The sequence below is a fragment of the Aotus nancymaae genome, unplaced genomic scaffold (genome assembly GCF_030222135.1).
Source record: "Aotus nancymaae isolate 86718 unplaced genomic scaffold, 86718_ANA_hifiasm-v0.15.2.pri h1tg000081l, whole genome shotgun sequence".
Taxonomy (NCBI): Eukaryota; Metazoa; Chordata; class Mammalia; order Primates; family Aotidae; genus Aotus; species Aotus nancymaae.
The window spans coordinates 303,535-330,916 of record NW_026988496.1 but is presented as its reverse complement, the minus strand read 5'-3'; the positions used below and the strand labels follow the sequence as shown (position 1 = coordinate 330,916).

Sequence of the window (27,382 nt, the reverse complement as noted above, 5' to 3'; positions counted from 1 at the left end):
CAAATTCCTTTCTATTAAGGAGGACAAGTATTGGGGTATAAAGACATACAGGACGAGTACTGGGGTATAAAGATGGATTGCTGATGGTATCAAGGAATTGCTGGATATTTTCAATCTTCCTAGGAGACTTCTTTCAAAAAGGTTTACATGTTACCCAGCACTATGTAAACTCTGGCATAACAGAATGTAGTCCAGAAACACAATTTTTACACTTTGGGGCTTGGCCTGGAGTTGGTACTACTGTAATCACTCCAATACCTCCAGCCCAGAGATTCTGTCAAGTCACATTAGGTGAGTTTTTCAAAATATTGCCCAAGTAGACAACTATGGAATTGATTTAGAAGATTCCAGACTAATTTTGGATAGTAATTACACTAAGGATGGGATAATTATGACAAGAAATAACCCCGTTTTTTTATTTCCAGAAAGAGTCTCAAGGCCAGTATGGCAGAGATAGAGGAGGAATCAAGATGCTGTCCAAAGTTTTTGTTTTATAGAAGGTCTTGATTTTAGACTCAGAGAGCATCTGTTCCTTTGGGAGTAAGGCAAGTCCTGGGTACCAGGGCTACCACATAGTCATCCTCATCACTTAGGGGTGGTCACTATGTCTCTTGGTAGGTAGTATCTTTTTTTGCCTTATAGGTACGAGTTGGCTCCTAGCAGTGCAAGGGGTGGGTTGAACAGGGAATTCTCTGTGTTGTTTTGGGTGGGGTAGAAGGTCATGGGAAATGCTGGCAGCAAATTTCTGACAAAGTGAACGATGTGAGTCTTGAGGGCAGTAGTGAATAGTCTATTCTCAGTGAGGAGTGGCATATGGAAAAAGGGTAGTGGGTAACAAACAATATCAAGACTGACCTCAGCTGTACAGGCAATTAGACCTACTGGACCAGGAACTTATCTGAGAGGTTGCCTAAGAACCCCTGAGTATAACCTAGTCTGGATATAATAAATGACTTTCATCAAACACTTGCTATGAGCCAGGCTCTTGCTAAGCTCTTTAATTGCAATTATCACATTTAATCCTGATAACCCTATAAGGTACATACTATTGTCATCTCCATTTTACAAATAAGGACACTGAGGCACAGAGAGGTAATAATTGATGAAGCTAGTAATTGATTGAGCTGGGATTCCCTGTGCCATACTTCACCTGTGATATACCATCTTCCCCAGTTCTATAGGAATTTTAGGAACACCCCTTACAAACTAGAGGCTAGTGGTAGGGTGCCATAGGGAAAAAGCATGTCCTAGCTTGTTACTATGCTGGTGGTTGGCCAGGCAGTTTTCTGATGAAGGGCCTTACGGGTGGGACATGTATTGACAGAGAATGATCTGGGCTACTATGGTAAAGGCCTGTTGTTTTTGTCTAGTGATGTGCCTGTTCTACAGGTACCAGCCCGGAACGGGTGTGAATAGCAAGTACAGAGACATGCCCTCCATGTTTAAGGAGGGGTCTCCCTTGGTGTTGAGGCAATGTTGCTGATACTGAATCTAGATCTCCACTTTCATGCAGTTATCTATTTGTTTACAAAGGCTAGAGCTGGGGTGGTGTAGATAGAGGAGGAGGTTTGGTAGCTCGGTTAACAAGTTACACTGGGCACAGAGCCCTTTGGGGAACTGGAACTGTAGTGTAACTCACTGTCATTCACTCTATCTGAAGCAAAAGGAGGTGGAGCTCTTGGGATACAGCTCTAGTAGCTTTGATCCTAACTGCTGGGTGGGTGGTAACTAAGAGCTGGAAGTTTAGTTCTACATTCTTCCTGTAGAACTTGCCAAGACAAAGGGCATAGAGCTTTATGGCTCTACCATTTACTGCCTCCAGGTGGAAGTCCCAGGAGCCAATAACATTCCAGGAGAGAGTAATTTCTCCCTCTATTAGCAGGGAAGTAGGACAGAGAGGGCCTAGCTGGCATAGACTCCATATTGCTGGGCAGAAGGCTGAAATGTCATGGGATAAGAAGGTAAATAACAGAATTGTGGGGGGAAGAAGGATATGGTCAAATTAGAGATGTGGGTCTTAAATGGATTATCAGAGTAAGATGAAGGAAGGTATTGGGAACTGAGATGCAGAATTAAACAGAATAAGACATTAGATAAAGCTGGTGGAAGGGTGAGGACTAGCCAGTCAAAGTAACCAAGCAAGATGTGATCTCGACACATTCTGGAGGTTAGCAGTCACTGTGCTGGGTGAAATGAATAATGGCATGGATAGGGTAAGTTCCGTTTCAGGGAATTTACATTAAACAAGATGACTTCCTTAGACACTGACGACAAAAGGCAGAATCAAAGGATTCAAAGACGTCTGTGAACAAGTGACACAAGAGGGCAAGAGGGCAACACAGAGAAACAGAGGCCACTGAGCAGGCACTTTGCCAGTGTGCTAGCAGGCACCCCCCACACTCTTCTGCCACACCCATTCTTGACTTCTTTCACTCTGGCTTCACAAGAGATGCTTCTTCTCTAAAAGACATTCACTTCACTCTCTCCTGCCACCTCTAAGACTTTGCTCCATCTCATCTTTTTCATATTTCTGGTATTTCCCCCTCAGCCTATAAATGTTCTTAATCTCTTAAAACAAAACCAACAAACCATCCCTCGACCCTTACTTTCCCTTGACCACAGCCCTCCTCTTTTCTTTCTTTCTTTCTCATTCAAACCTCTGGACAGAGTAGTTTTTCTTTCTTATTTCTTAGTTACTACTGACCACACAATGGTTTGAGGTATACTTCATCACTTTCTAGAAAGTTCTCTGACCAAGGTCATTAATGGCCATCTTAATTGCCAAATACGACCGACACTTCAGTACCTATCTAGATTGCCTCTTCATGGTACGTGAAACTGTTGAGAATTCTTCTTCCTTAAACTCTTCTGCTCCCTTGGGATTCAGTAACCCCGTTCTATTTTGATTATGTGGCTAGCCTTCATTGTTGCTTTTCAGCTGAATTGACTGGGGTCTCTTCTGCTTGCCCATTACAAGGTGGTGCCTCCTGGGGTTCTAGGCTCCACTCGTTTTCTCCTTATTATCTACCTTTTCCCTAAGTAATCCTATCCATTTTCATGGTTTGCACCACCACTTGATATACTGGCAACACATGTATCTCCAGTTCCAGCTTCTACTTCCATTTCCAAATCCAGATATCAAATTTCCCTGTATATTACCTCTGATGCACACCACCACCTATTCCTATTTATTGAAGTAGTGTAGTAAGTGTAGTACAGTGGTTAAGAACCCAGCTTGAAGAATCAGATTGTCTGGGTTCGAATCTCAACTTGGCCGCTTACTAACCTTCAGAAAGTCATTTAACCTCTCTGTATTTCCATGTGTAAAATAGACATAATAATTATTACCTACTGCTTCGCGTTCCTATGAGGATACATGAGAAAAATGCACGTAAGGTAGTGCCTACCATATAGCTCAACATAGGTTAGCTATTGCTATTACTTCCCATTTCGCTTGGGACTCCACTTAAGCAAGCCAGAAACCCGAGTTATCCTCCTCATTTTTCATCTCCTCCGACATCTACTTAATCATCAATACTTGCTTTTATCTCTTAAAGCTGTCTCAAATCAGCTTTCACCATTCCCCACCCCCTAATCTCATTGCTCTGCCTCAGTTCAGGTCTTCATCACTTGTCAGTGGCACTGTGATACCTTAAGCGGTCTTTCTACTTCCAGCCTATGCCTCTTGCAATCCATCTGCTATAACTTCAATCAGAGTTATTTTCCTACAACACAAATCTAACCATGCTACTTCCTAATATAATTTTTCAGTGTCTCCCATTTCCTACAGCAGAGTTTCTTAAAATCTGTACATCAGAATTACTCCTAGAGTTTGAAAGTGCAGGTTCCTATGCACTACCCCAAACCTACCAAATCAAGATGTCTGAGAGAGACCTAGAAACTACATTTTAAAATTCAGTGATTCCAATATACATGAAGTACTTCATGACCCATTTTCTATGTTTCTACTTCTTATTCTGCCATTATCTACTTTATACCTTAACCCTCCAGCAATACTGAGCTATGTGCAGTTTCCCAAATACATTACATTGCTCTGCTTTTTATTTTACATTGTTTATTTTATTTCTGCCTTTTTATTTTACATTCCGGCTTTAATGACTTTTGCAAATGCTATTCTGGCCTTCTGAAATACTCCCACCCTGCCACCTCCTTGTCTTACTGGCACATCCCTTTTCATCCTTTGAAGTCATCTTCATCATCACCTCCTTACTGACAAATCTTACTTCATCTCCACAGCACTGTTTCTTAACCATTTCTCTTTCTCTTCTCTCCTCTCTCTCTCTCTCTCTCTGTCTCTCTCTGTGTGTGTGTTCGTGTGTGTCTCCCTCTCTCTCTGAGACTGGGTCTTGCTTTGTCACCCAGGCTGGAGTGCAGTGGTGCAACCTCAAACCCCTGGGCTCAAACAATCCTCCCACCTCAGCCTCCTGAGTAGCTAAGACTACAGGCACACACCACCACGCCAAGCTAATTTTCTAATTATTTGTAGAGATAAAGTCTTGCTGTGTTGCACAGGCTGTCAACCATTTTTTCATTATCATGTCCCACCTCTACTGAAAGAGCCTTTTTAGATACCTTTTCCTAATTGACTCCCCATAACATTTTAATACTGCAGATACAGTGTACATCTGTTTATGTACTGTGGTACATTAGAGGACTGTAAACCATTATAAAATAAAAATTGTTTCACCTCCCTCCCCCAAGAATAAATTTTTGTTCCCTTGGGGGAAATATCACTCCTGTTGCAAATGCCTGCTCTACAGTACCAGACATTGCTATTCAAACTGCTCTTCTTAAGGTTCACCCTTGGTTTCTGTGAGGTCTTTTCTGATTCTCTTTCTTTTTGACCATTCCTTTTTAAGATTCCTTTGGAGGCTTTTCTTTTTCCACTTCCATTTAAACACTAAAGTTCCATAAGTCTCAGTATTTGTTTGTTACCCCCTCTTATTATTCTATATATGCTTCTTAGGTGATTTTATTGATTTCCTTAGTTTTAATACAATCTCTAATGTTGTTGACTTTCAAATCTGTATCTTCAGTGAAGATGATTCTCCTGAGCTCCAGTCTCTTGCTGTTTCAAGTATGGTCCACAGACTGGCAGCATGTATTACCTGGGATCTTGTTAGAAATGCATATTCCTAGGTTCCATCTCAGACCTCCTGAATCAGAATCTGCATTTAAACAAGAATCCCAGATATTTCATATACACATTAAAGGTGGAGAAGTCCTGGGCTGGGCCCTATTATCAGCTCTCTAATAGACATCTTCAATTACATATTCCATAAACACATGATTCTTCACCCTATAAGCTTCTTAGTTAATGGTAACAATTTACTCAATCATCTACACAAGAACTCTATACTACCCCTTCCTTATCATTTATATCTAATTGGCCTTCTTTACTATCTATTCTATCTACTAAATGGCTTTTGAATTTATTCCCTCTTCTTTCTTTTTTTGTTTCGTTTTGTTTTGAGATGGGAATTTCACTCTTGTTGCCCAGGTTGGAGTGCAATGGCATGATCTCAACTCACTGCAACCTCCACTTCCCATGTTCAAGCAATTCTCCTGCCTTAGCCTCCTGAGTAGCCGGGATTACAGGCATGCACCACCACGCTTGGCTAATTTTGTACTTTTAGTAGAGATGAGGTTTCTCTATGTTGGTCAGGCTGGTCTTGAACTCCTTACCTTAGGTGATTCACCCGCCTCAGCCTCCCAAAGTGCTGTGATTACAGGTGTGAGCCACCCAGCCCAGCCCAAATTTATTCTCTCTTCTATACTCGTCATTACTGCTTTCATTTCTTCTTGGATATATTATCAAAATAATGTCTTCACAGATTTCTCTATGGACAGTTTCTGTCCCTCTGGTTTAACTGCTGACCGTCGCTAGAGTCATATTCCTAAAATGCATGTCTGACAATGTTACTTCTTCCTGGCTAAAAATTCTTTCAGTGACTTCTCACTGTCTAAAGCTGGAGTTCTTAAGCTGGGACCCACACATGGGCTTCAAGAAATCCTTACACTTTCTGAAACTACAAGGAGAAATTTGTGTATGTACATTTTCTAGGGGATGTATGTACATTCTTTAAGTTAGTGGTTCTTAACCTTTTTTGGTGGTGGAAAACTCAGTGGGGTCGATGACCAAAAAAGCTTAAGAACCACTGACTTAAAGGATCAAGTCCAAGGTGTTTAGCTTGGCATTCAGGGACTTTTTATACCACTCCAACCTTATCTCTGGCCATTTATCTGTAGAAACCTATGGTTCCAGCTTTAACGACAGACTTGGAAGTCCCCCCCAACAACTTTCATACCTCTAAGCATCTGCACATGCTGTTCCTAAAATAACCCCAAGATTATACACATAACTAGTAAGGGGTAGAGCCTGAATTTACATCCAGGTCTTACTTCAAAGTTCACAGTCATTCTACTCTACAGTGACTTGACATTTTACACTGTGACCTAACACACACACACACACACACACACACACACACACACACACCAGAACAAGTTTCATGACTCCCACCTTGATATGAAAGAAAACTGGTTGTAGCCTACTAAACTGATAGAATGTTCATTAACAAATTGCAGTCCTTGGTTTGAAAAACACTGCACTACACCTTTGCTGAAATAGGCAGATCTTATTACTGAGAATTTATTAGCTTAGCCCCAGCAGTACCCAGGCTTTGAGGGTTTCTGAGGATAAAAAAGCTTTCATAATACAAAAGTGTCTGCTAATGAACTGACCACTTATATCAGTCCCAGCTCAAAGAACCCACTCCTTCAAATACTAGACTCTAACCTCATCCATCTGGTCAATCATTTTGACTCTCATGGATTGTCAGGTATATTAGCTAGCAATTCAATGCAAATCTGTTAGAAAGTAAAATTATAAATCTTATAAAAACATGCTGATATCATGAAGTCAGCACACACACACAAAACTGATAAGGATCTAGTAGACCATTCTACAATTGAAGATGAGAAAAATATATATAAATAATGATTTTAAAAGCGGTTCAAAACAAAATGACTTGAATACCAAGTGATTAAGAAAATGCCTTTGGGAACACTAATGAAGTCTTTAAATATTTTGGCAAAATCAGCCCTCTTAAAGATCACGCTACAAATATCTCAAAGGAAGTGAAACATACCATCTTGAAATATCATGCAATTTTGTTTGAAAAATTAGGCCTAAAACAAAAGCCATGAATTCTTCATACATTTTTTAAGAATTAGTGCATTGTTATATCTAGCTCTCATTTTTATTAAATGAGAAAAAATATGTATATTTTAATAGTTTTTAGTTATTCAAGCTAGTATCCTAATCAAACCCTACTCCTTCCAGTATTACTCTAAAATTTTGGTCTCCTTTTAAAATAAATTCACCAATGGCCTTTTGTGTAGTACCAACTGCCCTAGAGTAATAAGAACCTCCTGTATACCTCTTTGTTTCCTCAGTGCCTGGCATACAGAGGGAGTTTAATAGATGTTTGTTAATTCAGTGATTATGAAAGCCTCCTCTGCCTCCAGTTTCAGTTCCCTCCAATCCAACCAGTACATTTTCAATCCTCCCTAAAATTATTTAGTAAATTCCCACCAACCCCAGAAAAAACTGCAGTTCCTCAGCATGGCTTATAAAACCTTTATAATCTGACCTTGTTCTATTTGCCCTCAGACTCTGGCCACATTTCACTATTTGTGGTTCTCCAAATGTTCTGTACTTTCTTGTTGCCAGATTTACATTATTCCCTCTGCTTGGAATTTTCTATACCACCAAGGGAAAAGCAAACTCCTAGTCCTTCTTCTGGACACCACACTACCTTGTACATAATGCTAGCACTCTGACCACACTGCATTATAACTACTTCCTGCCTTGTTTCCAGCAGTTTTTTTGTAAAAATTTTATTAATGGCTGGGCTCGGTGCCTCATGCCTGTAATCCCAGTACTTTGGGAGGCCGAGGCGAATGGATCACCTGAGGTCAGGAGTTCGAGACCAGACTGCCCAACATGGAGAAATCCTGTCTTTACTAAAAATACAAAATTAGCTGGGTGTGGTGGCACATGCCTGTAATCCCAGCTACTAAGGAGGCTGAGGCAGGAGAATCGCTTGAAACTGGGAGGCAGAGGTTGCAGTGAGTCGAGGTCATGCCATTGCACTCCAGCCTGGGCAACAAGAGTGAAACTTTGTCTCAAAAAAAAAAAAGTTTTATTTATAAAAGCAATATAATCACATTAGAGAAAATACGGGAAACAGAAAAAATGTGGGTATATTATGTAAGTGTCCCCTAGCCCCACACTGTGGTCTGTTGGGGAGTAGGGGGCTAGGGGACCCATAGCAGAGGGTGGGGAGGTTGGGGAGGGATAACGTTAGGAGAAATACCTAATGTAGGTGACTAGGGGATGGAGGCAGCAAACCACCAGGGCATGAGTATACCTATGTAACAATCCTGTAAGATCTGCACGTGTACTGCAGAACCTAAAGTATAATTTAAAAAAAATTTTTTTTTAATGGAGATAGGGTCTCCTTATGTTGCCTAGGCTGGTCTTGAACTCCTGGCCTCAGGTGATCCTCCCACCTCAGATTCCCAGAGTGCTAAGATTACAGGTGTTAGCCACAGTATCCAGCCCTATATTTTCATATGTACACACTTACATAATATAACTCCTCCTTTACAAAAGAATTTTTTTTAATTTAGTGAGATGGGCCAGATGCAGTGGCTCATGCTTGTAATCCCAGCACCTTGGGAGCCCAAGGCAAGCGGATCACCTGAGGTCAGGAGTTTGAGACCAGCCTGGCCAACGTGGTAAAACCCTGTCTCTACTAAAAGTACAAAAATTAGTCAGGTGTGGTGATGTGCATCTGTAGTCCCAGCTACTTGGGAGGCTGAGGCAGGAGAATCACTTGAACCAGGGAGGTGGAGGATGCAGTGAGCCAAGATTGTGCCATTGCACTCAGCCTGGGCAACAAGAGCAAAACTCCGTCTCAAAAAAAAAAAAAAAATTAGCCAGGTGCTGTGGTCCTAGCTACTTGGCAGAAGTGAGAGGATCACTTGAGCCCAGAAGTCTGAGGCTGCAGTAAGCTATGATTGCACCAGTGCACTCCAGCCTAGGTGACAGAGTGAAACCCTTGTTGCAGGAAAAAAAGAAAAAAAAAATATATACACACACACACACACACACACACACCTCATATAGCCAAAATCACCATTGTCACAAAGCCACTGTTAACATTTTGTTATGCTTCCTTCTAAGATTTTTTTTCATATGTATATATGTTTTTACAGGACTCTAATCTGAGTGAATATATGAGGTTTAGTCAACTGCCCTTTAAAAACAAAACCAACATTATAAGATAGGCATTTTTTTTTCTATTTATGCAGTTGTATGAGTCACCATTTTTAATGATTTTATAATATTCCTTCAAGTGGATATGCTGTGGCATACTACCTAACCCACTGCTGTTGAATATTTAGGTCTCCCTCCTGCCCCTTTTTTGGCTACTGTAAGTAAAAGAGAAAGTGTCATCTTCACAAATACATCTTTACCATATTTTGGATTGGTTTACTTCCTTAGAATAGATCACCAAGAGTAATACGTGTCATCAGTTAAAGATCTTCCTTTCTTTGGCTCATATTTGGTAGGAGGGAAAGATATATATATACAATCCATTGATATCTATTGGGAATTGGTCCCAGGACCCCAGCAGATAGCAAAATCCATGCATACTCAAGTTCTACAGTCAGTGCCATGGAACCCGCAGATGATAAAAGTCAGCCCTCTGTATGTGCAGGTTTCGCATTTGATAACTACTGTATTTCCTATTTGTGTTTGGTTGCAGATGCAGAACCCACTGATATGGAGGGCTGACTATATTTATAGAAAAAAATCTGCATATAAATGAATCCCCACAGTTCACATCTGTGTTGTTCAAGGGCTAACTGTATAATATTTCAATTCCTCTACTTATTAGTGATGCTAAATATTTTTTCATGCTTGTTTAATATTTGTTTCCTCTTTTGTGAATTGTCTTTTTGTGTTTTTTTTGTTCATGTATCTGAGTATTAGTCTTTAAAATAATCAATTAGAACAGTTAGAGATTTTAACCCTTTGTTATATTTGCTGTCATTTTGGGGGGTCTCTTTTTATCTTGGTAAAATTTTAGCTACAAAATAATATAATATGACAGAAATTTTGAAAACTAGAGAAAAATATCTTTAAAAAATCAACAATAATTCTGCCTATTAATATGGTGGACAGGAGGCAGAACCAGCTTACAGCTCCTGCTCGGATGGACAGAGCAGCCCGTGGAGACTCACATCATGAACTTTTGCTCCAAGAACTACTGGAGGAACATACCAGGAAAGCCAAGAAAATCCACAGACCCTTTGAAGGAACTGGATCACTGCTGCAGGCTTCCTGAGATGCTGAACAACTGTAAGTCTGCTTGCTTTCTCAACAGAGAGGCTCATGGTCTGGGGCAAGTTCTCAGCCCTGGTCTCAGCCCTGGCTGCCTGGAAATAGACTGGGTACTGTTGAGGGGACATGGTGGGAGCGAGACGAGCCTCTAGGACTGCAGGCTGCATGGGAACAGGAAGAAGCCCGTGACTGCTGGCTTTATCTCACTTCCCTGGAGGCCTGTATGACTCAGCAGAGGCAGCCATAATCTCCCCGGGAATATAACTCCATTGGACTGGGAACCACATCCCCATCCCCCACAGTAGCTATAGCAGGCCCCACACAAGGAGAGTCTGAGCTCAGACACATGCCTACCCCTGCCTCCACCTGATGGTCTTTCTATATCTGCCCCAACAGACAAATACAAAGGTGATAATCTCTTGGGCATTCTATGACCCTGCCCACTGCCTGAGAAACCTGAATACTTAACCAGGTGTCCCCAGGGCAAGTTTGCATCCTTCCTGTAGAACCACAGCTGATGCGCTCTTGAAAGTGCCACCTCCTGGCTGGAGGCCAACCAATACAAAACCAGTACACTGAACAAAAACACAACCAATGACCCTCACGGAGTCCACTTCACTTTCCAGCTACCTCCACTGGAGCAGGTTCTGGTAGCTATGGCTGTAAGACCTGAAGACAGATCATATCACAGGACTCTGCAGACACTCCCCAGTACCAGGCCAGAGCTCAGTAGCTCAGCTGGATTGCTAAACCCAGAAGAGCAAAAACAATCACTACAGTTCAGCTCTCAGGAAGCCCCATTCCTAGGCGAAGGCAGAGAATGACATATCAAGGGAGCACCCTATGGAACAAAAGAATCTGAACAGCAGCCCTTGAATCCCAGATCTTCCCTCTGACATAGTCTACCCAGATGAGAAGGAACCAGAAAAACAATTCTGGTATTATGACAAAACAAAGTTCTTTAACATCCCCAAAAGATCATACTAGCTTACCAGCAATAGATTCAAATCAAGACAAAAATCCCTGAATTGCCAGAAAAAGAATTCAGAAGATCGATTATTAAGTTAGTCAAGGAGCCACCAGAGAAAGGTGAAGTCCAACTTAAAGAAATCAAAAACACAACACAGGATATGAAAGAAAAATTCTTCAGTGAAATGGAGGCATAAATAAACAATCACAACTTCTGGAAATCAAGGACACACTTAAAGAAATGCAAAATGCACTGGGAAGTTTCAGCAATAGAATTGAACAAGCAGAAGAAAGAACTTCAGAGCTCAAAGACAAGGCTTTTGAATTAACCCATCTGTCAAAGACAAAGAAAAAAGTATTTTAACAAATGAATAAAGCCTCCAAGAAGTTTGGGACTATGTTAAATGTCCAAACCTAAGAATAATTGGTGTTCCCAAGGAAAAAGAGAAATCTAAAAGTTTGGAAAACATGTTTGAGTGAACATTTGAGGAGAACTTCCCCAGCCTTGCTAGAGATCTTGACATCCAAATACAACAAAATCAAAGAACACCTGGGAAATTCATTGCAAAATGATCATCATCTAGGTATACAGTCACTAGGTTATCTAAAATCAAGATGAAGGAAAAGAATCTTAAGAGCTGAGAGGCAAAAGCATCAGGTAACCTATAAAGGAAAGCCTATCAGATTAACAGCAGATTTCTCAGCAGAAACCCTACAAGCTGAAAGGGATTGGAGTCCTACGTCTAGCCTCCTTAAACAAAACAATTATCAACCAAGAATTTTGTATCCAGTGAAACTAAGCTTCATAAATGAAGGAAAGATACAGTCTTTTCCAGACAAACAAATGCTGAGAGAATTCACCACTACAAAGCCAGCACTACAAGAATTGCTAAAACTAGCATTAAATCTTGAAACAAATATTTGAAATAAACTGAAACAGAATCTCCTTAAAGCATAAATCTCACAGGACCTATATAACAATAATACAATTTAAAAAACAAAACAAGATATTCAGGCAACAACTAGCATGATGAATAGAACAGTACTTCAATCTCAGTACTAACATTGAATGTAAATGGCCTAAATGCTCCACTTAAAAGATACAGAATGGCAGAATGAATAAGAATTCACCAACCAAGTTTCTGCTATCTTCAGGAGACTCACCTAACACATAAGGACTTACATAAACTTAAGGTAAAGGGGTGGAAAAAGACATTCCATGCAAATGGACACCCAAAGCAAGCAGGAGTAGCTATTCTTATATCAGACAAAACAAACTTTAAAGCCACAGCAATTAGAAAAGATAAAGAGGGACATTATATAATGATAAAAGGACTAGTCCAACAGGAAAATATCACAATTCTAAATATATGTGTACCTAACACTGGAGCTCCCAAATTTATAAAACAATTACTATTAGACCTAAGAAATGAGATAGACAGCAACACAATAATAGTGGAGGACTTTAATACTCCACTGACAACACTAGACAGGTCATCAACACAGAAAGTCAACAAATAAACAATGGACTTAAACTATACCCTAGTACAAATGGACTTAACAGATATTTAAAGAACATTCTACCCAACAACTGCAGAATATACATTCTATTCATCAGTATATGGAACTATTCTCCAAGACAGACCATATGATAGATCCCAAAACAAGTCGGAGTAAATTTAAGAAAATTGAAATTATATCAAGTACTCTCTCAGACCACAGTGGAATAAAACTGGAAAAAACTCCAAAAGGAACCCTCAAAACCATGCAAATACATGGAAACTAAATAACCTGCTCCTGAATGATCATTGGTTCAACAATGAAATCAAGAGAAATTAAAAAATTCTTTGAATGGAATGATAATAATGAAATAACCAATCAAAACCTCTGGGATATAGCAAAAGCAGTGCTAAGAGGAAATGCCTCTTAGCAAAATGCATTAAATACCTACATCAAAAAGTCTGAAAGGGCACAAATAGAAAATCTAAGGGCATGCCTCATGGAACTGGAGAAACAAGAACAATCCAAACCCAAATCCGGCAGAAGAAAAGAAATAACCAAGATTGGAGCAGAACTAAATGAAACTGAAATAAAAAATTAAAAATACAAAAGATAAATGAAACAAAAAGTTGGTTCTTTGAAAAGATAAATAAAATTGATAGACAATTAGCATGATGAACCAAGGAAAGAAGAGAGATGATCCAAATAAGCTCAATTAGAAATGAAATGGGTGACATTACAACTGATACCATAGAAATATAAAAGATTATTCAATGCTACTATGAACACTTTTATGTTCATAAACTAGAAGACCTAGAGGAGAAGGATAAATTCCTGGAAATATACAACCCTCCTACATTAAGCCAAGAAGATAAAGAATCTCTGAACAGACCAGTAACAAGCAGTGAGATTGAAATGGTAACAACAACAACAAAAACAACAACAACAAAAAGCCAACAAAAAAGCACCCAGGACCAGACAAATTCACAGCTGAACTCTATCAGACATTCAAAGAAGAATTAGTACCAATCCTACTGACACTATCCCAAAAGACAGAGAAAGAAGGAATCCTCCCTAAATCATTCTATGAAGCCAGTATCACCCTAATATCAAAACCAGGGAAGGACATAACAAAAAAGAAAACTACAGACCAAAATCCCTGATGAACATAGATGCAAAAATCTTCAAGATAATAGTGAACCAAATCCAATAGCATATCAAAAGATAATTCACCATGATAAACTGGGTTTGATATTAGAGATGCAGGGATGGTTTAACATACACAAGTCAATATGACCTACCACATAAACAGAGTTAAAAACAAAAATCACATGATCATCTCAATAGATGCAGAAAAAGCATTTGACAAAATTCAGCATCGCTTTATGATTAAAACCTTGAGCAAAACTGGCATAGAAGGGACATACATTAAGGTAACAAAAGGTAATAATCTTCAACAAACCCACAGCAAACATTATACTGAATGGGGAAAAGCTGAAAGCATTCCCCCTGAGAACTGGAACAAGACAAGGATGCCCACTTTCACCACTTCTATTCAACATAGTATTAGAAGTCCTAACCAGAGCAATCAGATAAGAGAAAGAAATAAAGAATATCTAAATCAGTAAAGAGGAAGTCAAACTGTTGCTGTTTGTTGACTGTATACCTAGAAAACCCTGAAGACTCATCCAAATAGCTCCTAGAACTGGTAAATGAATTCAGCAAAGTTTCAGAATACAAAATGAATGTACAGAAATCAGTAGCTGTGCTATGCACCAATAGCAACCAAGCTGATAATCAAATTAAGAACTCAACCCCTTTCACAATAGCTGCAGAAAAAATAAAATACTTAAGAATATACCTAACCAAGGACATGAAAGACTTCTACAAGGAAAACTAAAAAACATTGCTGAAAGAAATCATACACAACACAAATGAAAACATATTCCATGTTCATGGATGAGTAGAATAAATATTGTGAAAATGACCATACTGCCAAAAGCAATCTATAAATTCAGTGCAATTCCCATCACCATCATTCTTCACAGAAATAGAAAAGACAATCCTAAAATTCATATGGAACCAAAAAAGAGCCCACATAGCCAAAGCTAAGACTAAGCAAAAAGAACAAAACTGGAGGCATTACATTATCCAACTAGAAACTATAAGGCCATAGTCACCAAAACAGCATGATACTGGTATAAAGATAGGCACATAGACCAATGGAACAGAATAGAGAACCCAGAAATAAAGTCAAATACTTACAGCCAACTGATCTTTGACAAAGCAAACAAAAACATAAAGTGGGGAAAGGACACCCTATTCAACAAATGGTGCCAGGATAATTGGCAAGCCACATGTAGAAGAATGAAATTGGATCCCCACCTCTCACCGTATACAAAAATCAACTCTCACCTTATACAAAAATCAACTCAAGATGGATCAAAGACTTAAATCTAAGACCTGAAACTATAAAAATTCTAGAAGATAACATCGGAAAAACTCTTATAGACATTGGCTTAGGCAAAGACTTCGTGACCAAAGACCCAAAAGCAAATACAACAAAAACAAAGATAAATAGATGGAACATAATTAAGCTACAAAGCTTCTGCACAGCAAAAGAAATAATCAGCAGAGTTAACAAAAAACCCACAGAGTGGGAGAAAATCTTCACAATCTATACATCTGACAGAAGACTAATATCTAGAATCTTCAAAGAACTCAAATTAGCAAGAAAAAAACAATCCCATCAAAAAGTGGGCTAAGGACATGAATAGACAATTCTCAAAAGAAGACATACAAATGGTCAACAAACATATGAACAAATGCTCAACATCACTAATGATCAAGGAAATCCAAATCAAAGCCACAATATGATACTACCTCATTCCAGCAAGAATGGCAATAATCAAAAAATCAAAAAATAATAGATGTTGTGGTGGATGTAGTGAAAAGGGAACACTTTTACACTGCTGGTGGGAATGTAAACTAGTACAGTCACTATGGAAAACAGTGTGGAGACTCCTTAAAGAACTAAAAGTAGATTTACCGTTTGATCTGGCAATCCCAATACTAGGTATCTACCCAGAGGAAAAGAAGTCATTACATGAAAAAGATACTTGTACATGCATATTTATAGCAGCACAATTTGCAATTGCAAAAATATGGAACCAGCCCAAATGCCCATAAATCAACAAGTGGATAAAGAAAATGTGGCATATATACACCATGGAATACTACACAGCCATAAAAAGGAATGAGATAATGGCATTCACAGCAACTTGGATGGAATTGGAGACTATTATTCTAAGTGAAGTAACTCAGGAATGGAAAACCAAACATTATATGACCTAACTCATGTGGAAGACAAACTATGAAGACACAAAGGCATAAGAACAACACATTAAACTTTGGGGACTCGGGGGAAAGGGTAGGGAGTAGAGAGGGATAAAAGACTACACGTTGGGTGCAGGGTACACTGCTCGGGTGATGGGTGCACCAAAATCTCAGAAATCACCACTAAAGAACTTACTCATGTAACCAAACACCATCTGTTCTCCAAAAACCTATTGAAATAAAAAAATTAAAAATTGTAAAAAGTTAAATTAAAAAAATAAAAAATATTTGGGAGAAAAAATAATTCTGCCACTATATTATTGTTATTCTAAGAGAACCACTGTTGTCATTTGCACCAGTCTTTTTTTCCTCATATGTGTTTTACAAAGCTGTGATTGCAATGTGCATACATTTTTAAGACCTGCTTTTTTATTGACACACATCAAGTATTTATCTGAAGTACCCTATAATCTTTATAATCATTATTTAAAATAATAGCATAAGGCTGGGCATGGTGGCACACAACTGTAATCCTAGCACTTTGGGAGGGCAAAGTAGGCTGATCTCTTGAGCCCAGGAGTTCAACAGCAGCCTGGGCAACATGGCAAAACCCCATCTCTACAAAAAAAGCCAGGTGTGGTGGTGTGTGCCTGTAGTCCCAGCTACTCAGGAGTCTGTGTGGGAGGATTGCTTGAGCTTTGGGGGACGGAGGATGCAGTGAGCTGAGACTGTGCCACTGCACTCCAGCCTGGGTGACACAGCAAGACCCTGTCTCATAAGTTAATAAATAAATAAAAACCAAAAGCTTCTGCACAGAAGAAAAAAAGTAAAACGATAGCATAATATTCTAGGGAGTGGATTCACCATTCTTTAATGGTAGGCATTCATGTTATGTTAATTTTTTAAATTTTATCAATAACACCAATAAATATCTTCATGAAAATACTTTGTTTCCCATATTAAAAAAAAAATTTTAGGCCACATTCCCAGAAGTAAGATTACCAGATCGAAGGGCATTAATACATACTGGCTACCAAAATGCTTTCTTCCAAACCACACTCACTAGGAAACTGAGTACCATCTCTTGCAATCATGTTAAATATAGGCTTAAAAAGAGGCTTACCTAATTTTTTTAATTTGTATTTCTTTCATTAGTGGTGATGAACATTTTCTCATGTTTTCCAATTGTACTTAAACTCCTTTGTAAATTGTCTATTCATGTTCCTTGTTCATATTTCTTCTTATACATTATATTGTAGAAGTGAGTTAGATAATACAAGCCTATTACACTTTGTCATATTTATGTCACATAGGCTTTTTCGGACTGTGTTTAGATTTTATTTTAAAAGTAGCCAAAAAATCTTTTAAAAGTTATTATGGTTTTAAAATTTTATAGTCAGATTTGATCTTTTTCTTTGTGATTTTTAAAAATTACTTTCTAAGCTTAGAAAATTCTTCCCCTTTAGAAGCTTGATAACTATCCATTCACTCTAGTATTTTAAACTTGCTTTTTTATATTTAACTCTTCAATCTAGCTGTCATTTATTTTAGTTTATTACAGTAGATGAGAGTATAATGGTAGATGCTGTCACAATACCATTCATTTACCCAACAGAACTTTCAACTCCCATTCACTTGCAATGCATCCTTTGTAATAAATTCTATATAACTGGTCTCTTTGTTGAGGGTAGGTATACTACAACTTATCTGTCTAATTTTATACCAGCGTTTTTATTATTGCAGTTTTGGATGCTTAATATCTAATAGTATTAGTCCTTCATTACTCTTCTTTTGTAGAATATTCTCTGAAAATAATTCTTTTTTAGCTTTCAAATGCAACTATTTGCTGTCTTACTCCTAAGATGCAAATTTCTTGCAGGTAGAATTGGTTTACTTCCTTAGAATAGATTGCCAAGAATATTGTTACTGGGGCAACTGGTATGAATATTTTTTTCCCATTCTTAACACTTCCAAAGTTTTCAAAAGGGATTGTGTCAATTTCATTGTAATCCTTCCACCACCTGGATATTTTGAAATAAAGAATTTTTTTTCAAACTTGGTAGGGGAAACAATATATCTTGCTTCAATTTCTATATCTCTGCTTATTGGTGATGATAAACATACATTTGACATATAGTAGGTGCTTGCTTCATCAATGCTTGTTCAATGAATAAATGGCATGTATGAATCTGTACATATATTTGGGGATGGGAAGTTTAAACAAATATTGTGATTATAATAGGTAAATGCTGGCTAGATGTAAGTTTGTGGCCTAAATGGCTGTAGTCCATCTACAGAGAGGTTCTAGATATGCCAAGAACACCATGAAATTCAGACCTAAATTGGGGCAATCTCTAGAGACCCTCTGTAATTTATATTTATTGCAGGAATGTCTGTTTCTATGCAGGATCAGCTGAAAGATGTTTAAAACAGTTAAGGCAATATATGTGGGTATCCCCATGTCTGTGTGCAGCTCAGAAGCAGCCATGATTGGGTCAAGATGGAGTGTGTTTCCTTTGGCAGCAAAACAGTATTAAGAAGCAGAGTACTCCACTGGAAAATGACCCAGGCCCTAGCAGTCTTTCTGACATGAATTTAAATGCATAATAAACTGGATCTGATTCATAGGAGTGGGCCTTTTCTATGAAGCCACACTACTTTTCTTCTCAACTTGCTAAGCCCAAGAGGACCTAGAAGTCCTTCATTCAGAGAAGCTTGGTTTTCTCTTTTTACTCTGTAGCTGGAAGGGGAGAGGGTCATTTTTTTTCTCCTAGCAATCACTGTCTTTATTTTGAACTTAAAAAAAAAAAAAGCAGGCTGGGTACAGTGGCTCTCATGTGTAATGCCAGCACTTTGGGAGGCCAAGGTGGAATGACAGTTTGAGGCCAGGAATTTGAGACCAGCCTGGGCAACATAGCAAGACTCCATCTCTACCAAAAAAAAAAAAAAATTATCCAAGCATGGTAGCACATGCCTGTAGTCCTGGCTACTTGGAAGGCTGAGGTGGGAAGATCCCTTGAGCCCAGGAGTTCAAGACTGCAGTGAGCTATGATTGCACCACGGCACTCCAGCCTGGGTGACAGAGACCTTGTCTCTAAAAAACAAAAAACAAAACAAGAAAGAAAGAAAGAGGCTGGGTGTGGTGGCTCATGCCTGTAATGCCAGCACCTTGGAAGGCTGAGAAGGGAGGATCTCTTGAGCCCAGGAGTTCAAGATCAGCCAGGGCAACACAGGGAGACCTTGTCTTTATTTCAAAAAAATAAAAAGAAAGAAAGAAAGAAAGAAAGAAGAAAGCAAGCAGCCAAGCAAGCAAAAGCTAACAAAAGGCAGCTTGTCTCTGTTTTAAAGACCATGTAAGACTTGTTAATAAAACATTGATTTCCTTTGCTCTGTTGCCTAACTAGTAAATTCTAGTAGTAAAGCCTTTCAAGGACTTCCTTGGCCCCAAAATCTGTAAATTTGATGGGAAAAATTTTTTGTTACTATCTTAACCTGCATATGCTCAAGTTGTGCTGTATTTTATTCTGAAAAACAAAGTGTTATTTTCTCTTGACTCAAGAGCACCTAATAGTATCAAGGTCATGGTTGATTGCATGAACAATTGATTTGTGAATGATGCATTGGCAGTTACTACCACAGTGGCTTCATTTCTTTCAGACAGAAGACTGATAAATTCAGAGTTTTTAAAAAAATCCGTCTTCCTCAGTGAAGATCAAGTAGTACAGAAATATCAAACAAAGTACCAAATGCTGAAGAAGGCCCAGAAATCCTTCTCAGACAGACTACTGCAGTTAGACACGTTAACATAAAACTCCAGAACGTGGCTGGACATGGTGGGTCACACCTGTGATCCCAGCATTCTGGGAGTAGAGGCAGGTGGATCACTTCAGGTCAGGAGTTCAAGACCAGCCTGGCCGACATGGTGAAACCCCATCTCTACAAAAATACAAAAATTAGTTGGGCATGATGGCAGGTACCTGTAATCCCAGCTACTCAGGAGGCTGAGGTGGTAGAATCACTTGAACCCAGGAGACAGAGGCTGTAGTGAGCTGAGATCAAGCTGCTGTACTCCAGCCTGAGTGACAGAGTGAGCCCCCATCTCAAAAAACAAACAAACAAACAAACACTCCAAAAGGACTTCTCCTGTAACTCCAAGAAGCTCCTAGGAAGAGTCTTTTCACAAGCCTTTTGTCTTTGAGAGTCATCTAAGTGGGTTGCTACTTTCTTTAGAGATGGCAGCATGAGCCCCCTTCTTGATTCTTCAGCCTTTTGTTTTAAACCTATTCTCATCAATTTCCCACCTTTTCAAAAATCTGTTTGCCACTGCTTTTAAGAACTAGCTCTAAAATTCACTTCTGCCAAGACTTCCATGATTAATTTCTTTCTACTGATAAGTCTCTTCAGCTCATACATATATTCCATTGGTACCATAACTAATGTTGTTTTCTAATTATTCTAATTTTGCTAATGTTTCAGACTGTAAGTCTCTTAAAGACAGGGGAATTTTTAGAAAGCTGAAAAGGAATTTAAAGACTGTCTAGTTGTATTCTTTGTCCTGTTCATGTTACCAATGAAGAAACTGAGGCCTAGAGAGGATAATCCGTCCAAGTCAGTTAGCCAAGTTAACAGAAAAACTAGGTGTAGAGCCCAGGTGTCCTGACTTTCAACAGTGTACTTCCCACTATATTAGGTCATCTTTTTTCTGTTTCACTTGCATTTCTTCAGAATGCCTTGTAAACTGCCACATACACAAGTGTCTCTCTATAAATGCCGATACAATAAGCATAAGAGTTTACATACCTGAGAAACTGACTAAAGGAAAGAGTCAGAAAACAGAAAGGTCATTTTCTTACTTCTTTGCATGATGCCACCCTCCAGACCAGTTAATTGCTACTTTGGACATTCCATCAATCAGGCACTGGGCAGCTGTGATTGTAGCTCCTCCCACAGCTGCTGCATAGTCAAATATCCCTTCAGTGGCTGGGCAGTCATAACCTTAAGGCAAAAATCAGAAGAGCTGGTTAAAAGATGAACTGGGAAAAGAAGAGGAATAGGTTGAGGTGTGACAACAACATAACCTACTAAAAAGCCACTGTCTAATATCAGCTCCAACTGATAGAAACAACTCCAATGTTTGGGATATAATTTTTTAAAAGGTTAGAGCTAGAAAGGATAAACCTTCATGATGAACAAGTCATGGGCTACAGAGAGAGAAACCAAGCCTGAGAGGTGATATGTTTTGTCAGTGGTCACACAGAGCTAGGCCTGGGATCCAGCTCTCTTGACCCCCAGTTCAGTGTTCCTCTGCTAAATCATGCTGTTTTTCCAGACTATCTTGCTAGTCACTTACAGTTTTAAAAAAATGCAGCTGTTTAATGAGGGGTGAGGTAGAAAACTTAGCCAGAACATAAATCTGTACTCCATTAAGATACAAGGTCACAGGACAGCTAAATCAGCAAATATATAGCCAGACCAGATCTGAGCACTGCCAGTAGGGCCTAAGCAACTGAAAGGTTTTCTTTCATCTGACCCATCATTTGGTTTTGCTCAACTCATATGGTTTGCTTGTTTAGTGAGTTATATGTGGCTAAACAAAGATTAAGATCGACAGTTAACCCATGATTTCTTTTTCTTTTTTTAAATTTTTTGATATGGGTGAGACTCAAACACATTTCTTAATTAAAAATATAAAAAACCATCATATAAGCTACAGAAAAATTAGGTTGCCCATCTCCCATCAATGCCTAGTAATAACTTTACCTAGCCCATATTCTATGGAGTCCGGATGATCATCATCGCCCTCTTGGCTGACCTTCTGGAGATGCTGCAGATAAGCATCAGTGTGGAAGGTGGCCATCTCCTCCATGGAGGCCACTTTGGGCTTAACTACCCTAACAATGACAGAGAGAACAAAGAGGTGAGTGAGTCAGCCCCAGTATATGCCAGAAGCTAGAAACAGAAGCCAGCAGTCTGAGCAGAAAATGCAAGTCTCAACTTCTGGTTCCAATAGGCTGGAGCAACAAACACATTCTGTTCTTCCACTGCACTGTGCAGTCTTCACTGCCTCACATCTACGGTAATGACTGTATTAATAAGGGGCAAGAGGATAGATTTTCCCTTGAGTTTATAGGTAGGTAAACAAAAGTAATTATATTCAAATAATTATATTCAAGTTAATTATATTCAAGTTAAATAATCAGGTATCAGACTGACTTTGTGAGTTACAACTTTCAGGACAAACTAGTAGGCAGGGATATTTTCATTTGAATCAGTTGCTAATTGGGTTATATCATCCTTTCAACTATATCTTTATTTTAATAGGCAGCTATGTTATCAGTCATTTTGAATTTGGAGGTAGAGAATTGAGTTCCCATCCTAACTCTGTACTTACTAGCTCTATAACCTCAAGTAAGTTGACTGTTCTGAGTTCAGTTTTTTCATTTGTAAAACGGGGAACTTTATGAGACTTATGTAAAGATAAAAGTATAACACATACAAAAGTGCTTTGTGGATAACTATCATTACTATTAATGGATTAAAAATGGGCAACACAAAATGTAGAAAGTTTCTAGACTTGGTCCCTCCTATCTGCCTCTGAGAGCAAGGAGAGAAGGGGCAAAATGGTTGCAACTGGGCTTCACTCAGAACCTCTCAACCTACTCCTCACAAAAAATGACAATAGAAGCGAGTGAGAGAATAAAGGGAGTTAACCCAACAAGAAGCCTTACCACATCTAACCTCTAGCTGCCTATTCCCCATTTCCTCTTCTAGACCCCACAGGTGCCACTACTGTTCTCTAGCCCTTGCACTTAAAGGGTGGTATGTGGACCAGCAGCATCAGCATCCCCTGGGTGCTTGTTAGAAATGCAGAAATTCAGACTTGCCTCAGACCTGAGTCAGAATTTGTATTTTAACATCATGATTTTTAAACACGATGACACATTTTACGGAGATTCATATACACATTCAAGTTGAAAGAACCCTGACCTAGGCCACAGGGAGGCAGCAGTGGTTTTAAATGTCTGCTGAATGGGAACACAGCCATGAGTTTATGATGAATTAATATGACTATACAGGCTACTTCTATCACCAAGGTAGCTAAAAGAAATCCCATGGTTTGGCCTCAGAAATGAAATATATAGCTAAGATCCAATAATCCTTGCTTCTTAAAGAAGACACATGTATACTATCAGAGGTGAAAAATCTGCCCATTAAAATAAAAATTTTATATCTTGGACCATATTTCCCAGTCCTAAAAGCTCCCTCTTCTAGTAACCTTCCATTTATTTTGTTAAATGTTAAAAACAAAACAAAACAAAACAAAAAAAACCACTTACTGAAAGCCTCCCTATTTAACAGCAAGGAAACTGGACAGTTGTGCTTTTTTTTGATACCTTGTCATAAAATCATTTTTTTGAAATGTTAAATAACTTTAATGGAAGGCATATAGTTACTATGTTAACCAAACCATATGGTTTTTAAAAATGGCTTAAAAATCAAATCCCTTAAAAAGGTACAAAATGATTTTGCTAATAATAAGGATAAAATCTGAAAGCCTATTATACTACCTTCTGGGAAATAAATGAAGCATAGCACACTAGCTGGCATGGGCACTCACCTATTTCGCCAGAAAGTAATCCTATATGTGGCAGGGTTATATTTGCTCTAATAATGGCATCAAATACAGAAATGGCAATAAACAGCAAATTCATGTTTTTGAAAGAAACAGTTAGCTCTCTCTTGAGTTCTGGCTCAGTCTTAGCAGTTTGCTTAGGTCTTGACCTGTCTCCAGCCTCACCCAATAAAGTTTGGTGGTGGTGGTGGGTTGTCTAAAAGTCTTATGTTGAACTCACATTCTCAGATCTGGCTTAGAATGAAACAAAATCAAAAGAAAAATGGAACACCTCCTAGCTGAACACCTTTTTGTATCAGACAGGTTTTAGTATCCAAATGTACTTACCTTAAAATCTCCACAATACACCTACACCTGGGATACTTAACCAAGCAATTGAGCTGTATTTCTAATGAACCTTAACTGCTTCCTGCACTTTCCACTCCCCTGTCCCAAGTTTTCTCCCTCTCCTCTCCTCTCCTCCCCTCTCCTCCCCTCCCCTTCCCTCTCCTCCCCTCCAGTCCTCTTCCCTTCCCTCCCCTCCCTTCCCCCCTCTCCATTTCCCTTCCTTCCTCTCCTCTCCTCTTCTTTCTCCTCTTTCTCCTCTCTCTCTCTCTTCTTTCTTTCTTTCTTCTTTCTTTTCTTTTCTTTTTTTGATGGCGTTTCTCTCTTGTTTCCCAGGTTGGAGTGCAATGCCACAGATCTGGGTTCTCTGCAACCTCTGCCTCCCAGGTTCAAGCAATTCTCTCCGGCCTCAGCCTCCCAAGTAGCTGGGATTACAGGCGCCCACCCGCACGCCCATAATCCTGTAAATCTACTAAAATCAGGTAATCTACTAAAAATACAGTTCAATTGCTTGGTTAAGTATCCCAGGGGTAGGTGCATTGTGGAGATTTTAAGGTAAGTACATTTGGGTACTAAACCTGTCTGATACAAAAAGATGTTCAGTTAGGAACAGCTATTTTTCTTTTGATTTTTTTTTGTTGTTGTTGTTTGTATTTTTAGTAGAGACGAGATTTTGCCATGTTAGCCAGGCTGGTCTCGAACTGCTGATCTCAGGCGATCTGTTTGCTTAGGCCTCCCAAAGTGCTAGGATTACAGCCGTGATCCACTGCACCAGGCCCCCCAAGTTTTCTTAATTCTTCAAGAACCTTCTTGTGATTACAGGCAAATTACAAACACTGTGAATACTCTCACAGAACGCTAGAGTATTTTTTTTTTTTTTTAAGAAGACCATTCTTGGCCGGGCGCAGTGGCTCAAGCCTATAATCCCAGCATTTTGGGAGGCCGAGGCGGGCGGATGACAAGGTCAAGTGATCAAAACCATCCTGGCCAACATGGTGAAACCCCGTCTCTACTATACAAAAATTAGTCGGGGGTGGTGGTGCACCTGTATTCCCAGCTACTCCGCTCGGGAGGCTTGAGGCAGGAGAATCCCTTGAACCTAGGAGGCAGAGGTTGCAGTGAGACGAGATCGTGCCACTGCACTCCAGCCTGGCAACAGAGTGAGACTCCGTGTCGAAAGGAAAAAAAAGAAACCCCATCTCTACTAAAAACACAAAATTAACTGGGCGTGGTGGCGCGTGCCTGTAATCCCAGAAACTGGGGAGGCTGAGGCAGAGGTTGTGGTGTGAGCCGATATCGAACCATTGCATTCTAGCCTGGGTAACAAGAGAGAAACTCCGTCTCAAAAACAAACAAACAAACAAAAAAACAAAACAAAACAAAAAAAACAACCATTCTTTTTCTTGCCCCACTGTGAAGGAGGATATTAAGGCAACTAACACCTAGCTTCAGAGCTATGTTCAAGAAGGACAACTTACCTCATTTGCTTATGCAGTGCATATGCTTCAATCAAAGAATGTACCATACTGGCCTAAAAACAGCGAAAAAAAAAAAAAAAAGCAGAAAATCTTCTCTTAAAAGTTTAATTCAGCAAAATCCTCTTTAACCTCATCATACTGAACAAAGGAACGGATTAACTTTGTTTCAACTGGTTTTCCTTCTGTTAACAGTTACAATACCCTTTAGACAAAACAGATACAAAGTATCAAAATCACTAAGGTGAAAGCTACCGGGTCTTAGGCAAGTGATAGAACACCTTCCCCCTGCAGCTTGTTTTTCCACGACTTCAGCAGTCCCCTAGCAGTGGAAACTGCGACCCCTCCCCTCCTCCGTATCCCCTCCCCCACCGTTACCTGTCCGTTGGTCGTCGCGCAGGGATATGCTGCGCTCTCAGAAACGGTATGAGAACACTTCCTTCCGATACAGCTTTAGGTATATGATACAGCTACCCAAAATTTCTGAAGATTTCCCCCAGCCCAGTGTCCTCTCCGCTTCCTAACGCTCTTTCGTCCACCACCCCCACCCCCACCCCAAAAGCCCACAGTCTTTCATCCAGACTTCTCTTACCCGTTTGGGAATCTTGGCCAGGGAGTCACACATACTGACATATTCGGGACTATAGATATAAACCGGGACCAGCGACTGCCCACTATCCTCCGATTCCTCCGGCTCTTCCATCTTCCACTTACAACCGTTCCGCAGCCACCGTCCAGATCTGGCTTTTTTCGGACTCGGCCAGGGCTCCAGTTCCTGCTCCTCTGATCGGCCGCAGCGGTGTTCCCTGGTCAACATTCCCTCCTATTCTTCAGATCGCCGGAGACACTATCCCCGCTTCCCATCCAATTGAAGGAATGGATGGGACTTCCCAGGCCAGACTCCCCTCATTTAGTGACCACAGTTCAAGCAAAAGGGTTCGGCAGATATGAAAGTCCAAAGAGCTGTCAATTAGGATCGACTTATGGCACAAATAAGCAGGGTCAAAACTAACCATCCTTGTTGCCCTACGGGGCCATTTGAGATGAAGTCAGACCAGTGTCACAGCATGCTGGGAGATGTAGTTTCCAGCGGTTTGAGCAACGGAAGAGCCGGGGCAAATCACTAAACCGCGATTTTGAGTTTTAGCGCTAAGACAAAAAAAAGTAGCCTCAACTCTTTATGAATTGTTTCAATCTGCAAACACATCCATTTAACCATATAAACTCAGATACAATGTGGCCACCTAGAGCCCCCACCATCCAGCTACATCAGCTACTTATTTTAAGGATAGGCTTTTTTTTTTTTTTTTTTGTGGGGGCGCTAATTCATAGCACAAATGGTTTGAAAAGTTTACACAGTAAATTCTGTGATGCAATTTTATAGTTCATTTCTTTTCATCATTAACTATCCATGTCCACATGAGAGTTAACAATCTCAATAATTTACTCTGGCAAATCTGACAGCACTTTCCCAAGAGACTGGCTGATGTGTATATTAATTGCTTGGTAGATTCCAATCAAGCAGTAATGTCAAATGTAACTCCTTGAATATTCGTGGGGTAGGAAGGTTGCAAGCCGTAGTGTTCAGAAACTGCAGCTCTTCTCCCCCATCTCCTTTTGTTTCTGCAGCTAAACACAGATTAGGGAAATATTTTAGGTTTGGTGTGAGGGTTAAGTTTAAGACTATCTGAGTCAGTTTTAGAATTA

General features: G+C 39.6%; 1 protein-coding gene across 3 annotated transcripts in view; it reads right to left on the bottom strand.

Annotated features, from left to right (window-relative positions):
• Positions 1–26,689, bottom strand: part of HDAC8 (histone deacetylase 8) — a 249,772-nt gene extending 223,083 nt beyond the window's left edge. For all 3 annotated transcript variants that reach the window (XM_064368987.1, XM_012435590.2, XM_012435591.3), the window contains exons 1-4: positions 26,268–26,689; positions 25,679–25,731; positions 22,004–22,134; positions 21,097–21,238 (exon numbers count right to left, since the gene is read on the bottom strand). In XM_064368987.1, the coding sequence (XP_064225057.1) occupies positions 21,097–21,238; positions 22,004–22,134; positions 25,679–25,731; positions 26,268–26,492 (551 nt within the window). In that variant the 5' untranslated portion in view covers positions 26,493–26,689. The remainder of the gene's footprint in view (positions 1–21,096; positions 21,239–22,003; positions 22,135–25,678; positions 25,732–26,267) is intronic.
• Positions 26,690–27,382: the final 693 nt, after the last annotated feature.